General features: G+C 34.7%; 1 protein-coding gene across 1 annotated transcript in view; it reads left to right on the forward strand.

Moving 5' to 3' along the window:
- The window catches only part of LOC139137784 (calmodulin-binding transcription activator 2-like), a 99,381-nt gene extending 89,243 nt beyond the window's left edge, over positions 1 to 10,138 (forward strand). The window contains 1 exon segment of the mRNA XM_070706054.1: positions 439 to 10,138. Coding sequence (XP_070562155.1) covers positions 439 to 538 — 100 coding nt within the window. The 3' untranslated portion in view covers positions 539 to 10,138.
- Positions 10,139 to 11,287: the final 1,149 nt, after the last annotated feature.

Consider the following 11,287-nt stretch of genomic DNA (forward strand, 5'->3'; position numbering starts at 1 on the left):
AAAATTACAGTACTCAAAAGGTTAAAAAGTGACAGGTACTTAGTTGATCCGAGATTGTTATGCCTTTTTCCATGAATCTCAATGATAGACTAGAATACACTAGAATTGATTAGGGCAATCTTTGCTGAGTATTGAATTTGTGTGCATTTAAACCTTTTAGATGATCACAAACATGATAAAGAGGTAAGCAAACCAGCATTTTATTTTCGGTACAGGTAGTGTGTGCCACGAAAGTGAAAGACCTTAACTTTTGCTCGAAACTTTCCTTATTCAAAATGAAGAATAAAAATCAGGGGCCTCTTTGCAAATTTTGTTACCAAAGAAAAAAAAATTGCCTAACATTTACTGATATGTGAAATTCAAAATGGCTACCATCCTTTCATTAACTCTATGGGAAAAAATTAAAAATTAGATTTTCAATGCGCACTACATTTTCAGATTAACAGAGAGTAAATCCAGAGAACAAATAGCTGCCAGAAAGATCCAACGGTTTTTGAAACAAAACGACATAGGTAAGTTTAAACCAGACATTTTGTAGACAAAAAAAAGCCAAGTCAAGTTTACACCTTATTGATATATGTGTATTCTCCCCACAAAACCTTTGATTAGTCTGTACCATGATGTCATTATGTGTCTTCACATTTGTGTTCAATGAGCTGACAGGAGAAATATCATAAAAGGGTATCATAAGTTGTACATAGTGAATTGAAATGTTAAGTTCTTCTTTATATTCAGATTCTGTTCACTGTCACAAACACAACGAGGCAAATTCACTTCTCATCCATTGTACAGCTTATCTTCCACTTTTCACAATAAATTTTATCAGAGTTTATATACGAGAAGTGAACTGCCAACTTGCATTGTCATTTTCAATCAGCTAAATGCCCCTTACAATGTCTTATGGCCGCCACCAGCGTAGTTGACCTTTGACCCTGCCAGCTCACATTTCGCATATATCAGGTCCTGTACAAACTCTAATGTTCACATTTTCTCAACACATCTCTTATCTTCCATTTCTGCACATACCCGATGTCGTAAAACGTTGTAACATTATCTCTTTAGTGATTGAATGAAAATTATTTTCAACGTTACTCTGTAGTATTGTTACACACATCGTTTACTGCATCTGTACACATTTTGTTAGTCAGTATCGTAAGTCAGTCCAACTTTCTCAGATTGAGAATTTACAATTCAAAGTTAACTTTCAATGGTATCTTGATTGATTAAAGTGTTTGTACAAATTTATGGTATGGTATCGTGTCAGGTTCTCATGTCAACTCTTTTCTGATCAAAGAAAAAATTTTCTCATTACATTATATATTATCTTTCACCTTTTTACACAGAACACTTCCTTTTCATATTTTCTTCAGAAAATCATGTTTTCCCACATTTAACCCCCCTGTGTGAACGTGTTGTGGCATGTCTTTGAAGTGTGTACCACACCCACGGCTCATCCTTATTTTTCTCAGCTTTTTGTCGTTTCCTGCTCTACATTCTTTTATTTATCTCATGCTGTGTCTCCGTACTCATGTTTGTATTGTTCTTAATTTGTTTTAAATAAAGAAATATCTGGGATATGAAAGAACGGTGAGTTTCCCCTCAATCAGACAACCCTTTCACCCCTTAGGATATAATGGTAGAACCCTGGATGACATAGGGTGAAGGGTCAGATACTCTAATAGTACAATCTTACTTTGAAGTATTTAAATTACATGAAGACAGAACAAACACAACAAGAAATCGAACAGAATCATTTCACAATATTTCTGAAGTTTTTTGTTGTTCATGCCAAGATCAATAAACAGAAAACTGAGTTAGATAAAAAAAATTAGGTATAAAAAAGGCAAATGAAATCAGTGAAAACTACCTTCTAATAAATTTTTAAGGTTGGTGATGATAGTTTCTGCCTCATATGTGTATAGCATAGCATATTCAAGATTTTTTACCCTTCAAAAATTTGCATCAGCATTTTCAGAAAGTATTTTATCCCACAGTGTATAGTCTTATTTTCAACGATGCATGTTTTCTATTATTATCAAGTATAGTACTCACGTTTATTACCCACAAGGAAAAGTGAGAATGTTGTATTTTGGCTATGACAGTCAGTTACTTGACTGTGTGTGTGTGGGGGGGGGGGGAATTGTTCAAATTAACAATCAGCATTCCAAGAAACAAATGTGAACCTAGAAACAATTATCAATTTTTTAGTTGTATAAATGCACATCACTGGTTCAGATACCTTTCCAAAGAGGTTGCGCAACAATCCATATATACATTACAATCTTTACAAAACATTTCATTTTAAGATACATTGAAGAAATGCATACACACGTTGTATATGTGATGCAGACACATGCAGCTAGCACTTCAGAAGAAGTTTCAGTTTGTTGAAAGAGTCACCAAAATGCAGTTTGGTGATTAATTAAACCTAAGAAGTCACTTTTTTAGCAAATTGAAACATACACCTTATGCTCACGGTACTAGAAAATGATCATATGTGTGCAGCATTCAGTAGTTGTAGATGACTTGATAACCCTTGTCTTCATTCTTCAAGACTTTTTATCTCTTCTTTTATCTGCCATGAAATAAATATGTTGTACACAGCGTAGACAAGATGAATTAAAGTGAAAACTCCGTATAGTAAAGCTTTTTGGCTGCTCAGTAATTATCCTGATACAGTTCCTATGATGTATCTCTGTGTTGAATACCATTACTAAGCCAGAGAACCTCCAGGCAAACAAAACAAAAATTGATTTCAATGACATCTTAGCATCACAGAAGTGATTCCTGAATTAGAAATATTTTTTCATCTTTAAAATAACAAATTTGTATCTCCAGTCGCATATATTTGGCGTTCTCTCATAGACAGCCATGTGGAGAAAAGATATGATGTAGCGTACATACACCACACCAATCAACTGTTTCTGTTGATTTATTTGTTTATGATATTTATCATTCAATATGTTTATATCACCAGGTTGAAAAACATGGAAAGATCATGTCGAGATTCACCATGGCTTCATCCGCTGGCCAGCTGTGTGTCTCCTGATGGAATGGACGGAAATTTCAACTGAGGTGGTCATCCATTGAATGATTCCAAGCAGTTAAAAGCCGGACACTTGGCACCAGACATGGTCCTGCTGATGATGGATAAAAATCACTTGACAAGTTTCAATCTTTTGAAGCCCAGACAAGCCAGATACTAGTACTTCATCTTTGTAGTTAATATGCCATCATGATATACAGTTTCAATAACTTAAAATAGTACTCTAATCGACAAAGTATTGAGGGAAATTGATACTTACCATGATTTTGAAGTGGCAGGATAGAAGGTGAACCACAGGTCAAATTTTGTGTTAATGTATAAAGCTTGAAAGAATTTAACCAACACTGTGAAGTGATAGGTGGCAACAGATTCACTTGCCTCTAACGCATTTCTATAGATCTGGAATCTCTCTTCTACAATAAGTACTTACAGGTATTATCTCAACATTTACATGTTGCCTTAGTCTCCTCAAATTCTCTTTTATTTAACCTGTCCACCCCCAATTCCCTATAAACAGGTCCACATTTACCATTGATGACAATGGGTTTGGGTCAAACCATGGTGGTGAAAGGGTTAAAGTATATATACGCCATACATTTGTGACTCTCACTCTAAATCCTAAAGTCAACCATCAGGAAAACCCTCATGGTTATACATATTACTTAAAATTTATTGATCTTAATGTCTGTAAACTAGGGGTAGTAAACTTGTAGTAGAATAATACTTACAATGCATTGCCACTTGAGGGCGCTTTTCTGTGCCCAATTGCTAGTTGCAGGGATGTTGAAAATGAACTTTGACCTGTATGCAGTGTCACCATTTCATAAAATTTCCTGTAATTTGTCAATTTTAAGGGTTAACGCCAGCGAGTACATGAGTGTTAGAATCCATAGCACGAATGAAATTTTGAAGTGGATTCTTTTAGAAAAAATTTTCTGTTTTACGATCATGTTCCAGATTCCGATATTGAACTGTAGTGTTGTTGTTGTATCTAAATTTACGATTTGATTACCTCATTGCTAGGCAATGCCTGCGTAGCTTTATCTATTCAATAGCAAACATCTCCCAAAACCATGACTATTTGTGTCCATTTGAAAACAAGAAATGAATTAAAAGTGTGTTTTACTGGTATGTTCAGTTTATAGGCACTGTCTCATCACACCAAAGAAATATCAGTACAAAAGACACTTCAACGATTTTTTTATCCAGTGCATAACCTTTTGGTACAAATCCGTGGATGCTTGATGTAGAATGCAACAATGAACCATAAAGCTTTGTTCCAAGAATGAGACATATTTGAACTGCCTCACAGTTTATGAATATTGTGTGACGCATCTCAGAATGAGGGTAAACTTAAGCAGTCTCTCAATGCAAAACATTAGCCATCCAATTTCTTGCCTCAACAATTGATTTCAACTCAATTAATCCTTTGAGCGCCAAAATCAATTTTTGCCGCCTTTATAAAATATACTCTGGTCAAATTTTCCCAGATTTTTTCCAAAATTTTGATAAAAAACTGTAGCCAATTAAATGTGATGTCTGTTTGATCCTTAATCATAAAAAAGAAATACAGAAAATTCATAAAAACTGGTGAAATGTTGTATTAAAATTTTGTCTGGAAAAACTACAGCACTCAGAGGGTTAAAGATAACTATAGCTACATTTGGTGACTCCCGTAAGTTTTGCGTAAAACTTTTATGATTTTAGTTCAGAAAATTTTTTCATGCAATATGTATAAGAAGCAATGATTAGTTGACTGGCAGGTATATGATTGTACAAGTATGCTGTTGAAAACAACTTTACGGAGTTGAAAGTTCAGGAGATGCAGAGAGTGTATAATTTATAAGCTTGTACCAATCTATATAGTGCAGTCCCCTGATAAAATATACTGCTATCAAAGGTGCAGTTTTAATTCTAAAAAGTCGTGCTTTAAAAGTTGCTGCAAAAAGTCAAGTCATTTAAATGCAGATAACACTTTAATTTACTCTTTGAGTAATTCTTATTTCAAATGTGTACAAAGGTACGCGATGATCGTAACTGTGAAGCATGTGAGACTGTTCCATTTCTGGAATAGGGAGGCAAGAATAGATGATGGACATTTACGGGATCTGTTTGCCCCTTGATTACAATGAATCTTCCCAGTTGTAGTTCTGGTTAGTGCAATATTGTATATTTTCTGTACTTTTGGGGGGTTTCTGTCACAATTTTTTATTTTGAGTAATATTGGAGACACTGTCCTTGGAACTAAAATGACAGCCCATCTCAGCAAGATGTCCTCTTACAAAAAGTTGGCCTTTCATCCCTCGATAAATAAAAACTAATGGTTGCCTTCTTTTTTATACAAAGTCAAACTGTACATTTTTTCCATTTTATTTTTGTACTATGACTGTAGCTGTTTCTGGACGATGATGTTTTACTGAACACGCTGTTTGACGATGGTCCTTACCTCACTGCAAATTGTGTAAAAACTCTCACAATACTTGTATATGTAAAATATGAACTTTTTCCTGAGTTTTTTTTCTCATGACTTCTAAATGTTCTTATTAAGAATCAATGAATTAAATGTAAGTTATTTGATTAGAAATTTGTATTTAAGTAACTTATAGCTTGCTAGTCCAATGGATATGTTGCATATTAGTTTATTAGAACAGAGACTAATTATGAGTTATGATAAATTTGTGTATTTTACCTTAATTGTGCTGGCAATGTACAGTCTGTAATATTTTCAAAATTCCCAGTGAGATAGAGGGTCACTTTACCTATTGCTGTCATCCTATTGGCCAGGCCACCTGCACTGTGTGTTTTGATTGGTTGAGCTCTTTGAAGATGGTTCAGATTCCATATGTAAAGGGTTCAAGAACTGATCAATGGCACAACCAATCTTGTGGATCAATGTGATCTTGATAATGTGCTTGTAATATGATTATTTCCGATTAAGATAAACATACCTTTCATTAAAATGAAGTACAAAAAAGTAGCTTAAAAGAAAACACGAGGATGTGTGCATACAAAAAGTGGAAGAGAGAAAGTCTGTTTACGTGCTTTCACTTGTACCAGATGTTGTATGTTTGCATGCAAATCCACCATATTTTGATATGACCTTTGCCCTCAGTGCTGTTAAACAACTAATTGGGCAGTCGGCATTTAGCTGAGACAGAGAACACAGTATGTCTCTCAAATGATCCCAAAATTCTTCTACCCTACCTGTGCTCATATTATGGCAATTATCATAATTCAGCTGTGCCCTTGTGTAAATTGTTCACAAGATTGGCCAGTAGGATACGCTTCATTATTAGCGCCCTCTGTGTCTTGAAATCAAACTGATTTGACCATAAAATTCTAAAACAGCAATGGCAAAGTCATCCACATCTCAATGTATACCGGTATCAAAAAGATAGATTTATTATAACAGTAATAAGTAAAGTTCTGTACTTAAAGCTTTGTACAGATATCAATGTCACAGACTGGTTTTAATATATTTCACAGACAAACAGGACTTTGTAGTAACTGCAGGTGTTTGAGTGCTGATGTCGATTTCAAACTCATTTCAAGCTAATTTCATGATACGCCCAAAGAATTCTCTTTGCCTGAAATAAGTTTGGAGAAGGACAGTAAATTTAACATGTTTTGATTGGTCGGGCTTATCCAGATCACGTATCACTACTACCCTTGCAAGTAAATATTGTGAAATCAATTTCTCCATCATGGAAAGATTTACATCAAATTTAAGAGAACATGTTAAAAGGAAACTTGAAAAACTGAGAAAGGATTGATTTTGATTACAGTTTCATAAAATACCTCTGAAAACATTTTGTGCATTATTTGCTATTTTTTTGAAAGTACATTGCCATACTTCAGTGCAATTTCACAACTTGAAAAGCTGCAAGGCTGTATCTGATTGGTCGATTGTTACTATTCACAGCAACTTAGGGAGTTTATTTGTATTATTCAATTATAACAGTCAGATTCAGCCACCCAATTGGATAACAGCTTCTAAATAGCTTCAAGTCGGCCCAAACTCTGAAGTGCACTGTGCAAGCAGTGGATACGTTTTGGGAGATTTCCAGATTTGGCACGCAACGCTGGAGGAACTGATTCTTTGAGCTGGAAGATATACCCTTTGAAAATTGTCAATCCTTGAATTTTCAGTAACATTTGATCATACAGACCCTGAAATATGAAAATCAACACAAATGTTGCAGAACTCTGTCTTTGAGTTTGAAATTGACACTCAGCATTGTGAAAATTTTTTCAAAAACCTTGATTCATTTACTTTTATCAAGAGTTTTATTTTGTGTTTCTTTGTGTCGATCCTGCAGATGTTAGTGAAGGCTTCACATCACCTTGACAACAGAAATTACACAAATGCTAGTGATTTTTCTTCCCAAAGAAAATACCAAGCATAAAGATTTTCTTTGCAGTGATAGTCACAAGTCGACTGGAAAACGGGGAAATTATTACAGAGTTGTTGGGTATCTTGGAAACATTCAGCTGATGTTGTATAGGAAATGTGTGTTTGTGGACAGCACAGAGCATAAGGGATTGTAGCATGGACTTCAAAACAAAAAGGATGCCGTGGTAGCCACTACAAGTAAATGTACTGGAATATACTTGTATTATACCTACCCGGTATGCTGATGTTGTTATAGATTTTCAGTATTGCCAATCCAGCTAGAGAAAAGGGATTTCACACATTGCCACATGAATGTTGTTACATAGTAGTGTGCACTGATGAAGACAGCAATGATATAACCTGTGTTGTGCAGTGTTATGGCCAAGAATTTGGGCAAACATCTTATTTCTGTGTTAGTGAAGGAACCAGAAGGTGAATCGGGAAAGGCTATATGGTGAGGCTTTACACCCAGCATCTCAGAGAGTTTGAGTTTTCAAGTGTGAAACATCTGTGTAGCTTACTTTTATTGAAACTTTTCAGCACTTTGTGTTGTACTGTCAATGATTTATGTACTATCTGATTGGTCAGGTAGATGCTTGTAGATGTCAAACAGTACAGTGAGCAATGTGAAGTGATTGTAGTAGTTTATTGATGGCAAGGAGATAGTCTGCGTAAAGTTGCCACAAAACAGATACAGTGTAGACTCAATGCTGGATTGAAAGTGGATCAAGCGAACTTGTCATTCAAACAGTCTGTAGTAGGTTGCTCGTGCTAAATTGGAAGTTGATCAATCATAGACATTACTGGGAGCTCGGAGGTTGCTGTTGTTAAAACAACTAGATGGAATGTTGGAGATTCTTGTGTGGTTGGTGAGAGTGTCAGTGATGATAAGTTTCAATGTACAAGTTGACATTCCAGACCTTTGATAAATTACAAGTAAAGTGTTATTGCCATCAGTTTCAGCATAATACTATCCTGTTACCGGGCAACAGAAGGGTATTGACATGGAAACCAGTATCTGTTATGGAGCAGAGTTAACAAAATAGGTTGCCAAGATACATCAGTTGTGAGGACATTGATATTCTGGGAGCGTAGAATGATTGAACATTGTCATGGGTATGGGTGCTCTGGTCGCCATATGAATGTAACGGTGATTTGGAACAAATTGTGACTATCACAGCAAAGACAAAATGGAATGCTTTTGTTCAGTACTGTACTCTTGATTCACCCTTCAGTATACAATCTTGAAGATTGACAAAACTTTGCTACTTGTACCACACAAAGTTGAATGTGTAATTTGTCCTACATTAGAAATTAGTGATTATTTATAAATGGTCCATTCATTCATTAACTTGTGTAAACTTTGATATACCTTTTTCAATTTGCAATTGTAAATAGTGTAAATTCATCTCTACAGAAATGCAACGGTGTAACCCCACGATGCAAATATCTTTTTTTTCCATCATAGAGACTGACAACTTCCCAAGCAAACCGTTGCCACAATGTGTAATATTGTTACATGTATGTAATGAACTTGAACCAGCAAATTTTTTACAGTTTGTCTTTGGTTTGTCATGCACACAGAAAAGATAAAAGTTAGCAGACAAGTAGGTTCTGTGTCTTGCGTTATTAGTGAACCGCACAATACATTGAAATTTACAGGTAAATTTCGAGTTTTGGGGATGTTCAGTCTTATATGTGTAGTTGCAAAACTTTAATAATCTGCTTGAGATTTAGAGATTAGGGAATAAATAGTTTACACTGTGAACAGATGTACAGTTAGGTATATTTGCAGTCATTTGTATATTTCACTTTACAAATCCTCAAATAACACTAAAAGGCCAGAAGCTGTCAAATTTCATGATTTTTTTTTTCGATTTTGTTTGTTTGTCATTGGCAAGTTCTTGTTCTACTCCCCAAAGCACCTTGAAACACCCACTATTCACCTTGTCATGACATCAGCACAGCATCCATAAATGTGAAATTTACTTATTTTTCACATTTTGAATTCTAGTCCACACAAGATTCACTTGTCGACAGTAACAGTGCAGTCTACACATGTACAGGCTGAGTTGTCAAGCTCAACACTGTGCATCTCAGCATGCTTTGGGGAGCAGAACAAGAAATGGCAGTTGACATTGAACGTAAAAAAGTGAAAAAAATCATCAAACTTACAACTGCATGCGTGTCTCTTCGTAAATTCATGAACTGCAGCCTTGAAGGTATGCAACAAAGTATACAATGATTTTCACTTTTTCAATTTTTCCTCTCCTCTTGAGGGTAATTAAAAGTATTTAACATAAATTTTCCTGTTAAAAATCATGGAATGTTGTGGTGTAAATTAGATTTTCAAAGAATTGATCATTTAAAAAATTTACTGAAACTAAATTGTACAGTAGGTATGAATTTTCTCTTCAGTATGCGTATACGATTCACTATCTCTTTCTCTCTTTTACAGTACACGACATTCCACTCAGCAAAAAATTCATCAAACCGTTTCACCAGCACTTTATTCCATTATCTTGGTCAAGTGTGTTCTTTTTTCAAACACGCCCTTTTTCTCTCCTCTCTATCTGTACGCTATATGTATTTCAAGAAGATCAATTCTTTGTGATACTAGTTCATGTTTTAAAATTGAATATTCATCTCAATACAAGTCTTGATTCTCTTTTTGAAATTAAATCTACTATTTAATTATTGATCCTGTGTCTGTGTTGTCAAGTATGTTATGAAGGGGAAAATGATGCTGTTTGATGACACTTATTAGGTATTATTGGCTGGGTGTTGAGTCCAGCTGAAATGCTATTCAAACCAGTTTGTTTCAGTTGTGCCTGTACCCCTTACTGTTTAGACTGTGATGGTCTTGGTGTTGTGAAAATTGAAATGCAATCGTAGTTCATACGATATTACAGCAATTTTATTTACATCATTAGTAAAGAAAGATATTCATGCATGACCACTGAGGGCGCTATTTCATCTGAATGTCAGGTTCATAACAATCTGTGAAAACAATTAAAATTCTACCAAAGCCTCAATCTGTGGACTAGCACAGTGTGTTTGAAATTCTCCAATGGGCATGAATCTTATATATTCATGAATTTCTTGACAATAGATTTCCCATCCACGCAAAAATTACAACTTTCTATTGGTACGTAAAACATTCTTAATTCAATTTTACAACTCAACATGTCTCTGGACTTTCTGTATTACTATTCTATATTCAATCTTGGAGGATTGGAATCTGGTAGAATTGGAATTCTTCATGTAAGAACCACCTCTATCATGTAGGGTTGACTTTTCAGAACCCATGACACTTTTAGATTGAATTCTTCTGGCGTCTACTGTCTACAGTGTAACATGGTATTTCAGAAAGCAAAATGAAAATTTATGATAAATTGTAAAATGAAATTTAGAAGAATAAAATGGCAAATAATAATGTTGAACTGTGAAATATAATGTTGAATTGTGAAACTGAAGTGATGAAGAAGCAGGTTGAGTTGTGGAATGTAAGCTAGAATGCAAAAAGATACTCTAGTTATAAATTGAATATAGAACAGTAATACACAAAGTCCAGAGAAATCATTTCTCTCAGCTATTGACTCAACAGTATTGAATTATGAAATTGAATTTAAAAAAGTAAAATAGAAAGTAGTAATTTTGGTATTGATTGAACACTGTACATATCCAGTATGAACTAGTGTTACGTTGGCAATTCACTAAAATAGTAAAAACCTGGTGGCAAATGAAACACTGCTTTACTTATGAATTTGTATTTGAATTTGCAGTTCATGATAGTGGCCATTGCCTTATAACACCAATATAGGTAGGTACTAGAAATTATACCAATA

Source organism: Ptychodera flava, chromosome 7, assembly GCF_041260155.1.
Source record: "Ptychodera flava strain L36383 chromosome 7, AS_Pfla_20210202, whole genome shotgun sequence".
NCBI lineage: Eukaryota > Metazoa > Hemichordata > Enteropneusta > Ptychoderidae > Ptychodera > Ptychodera flava.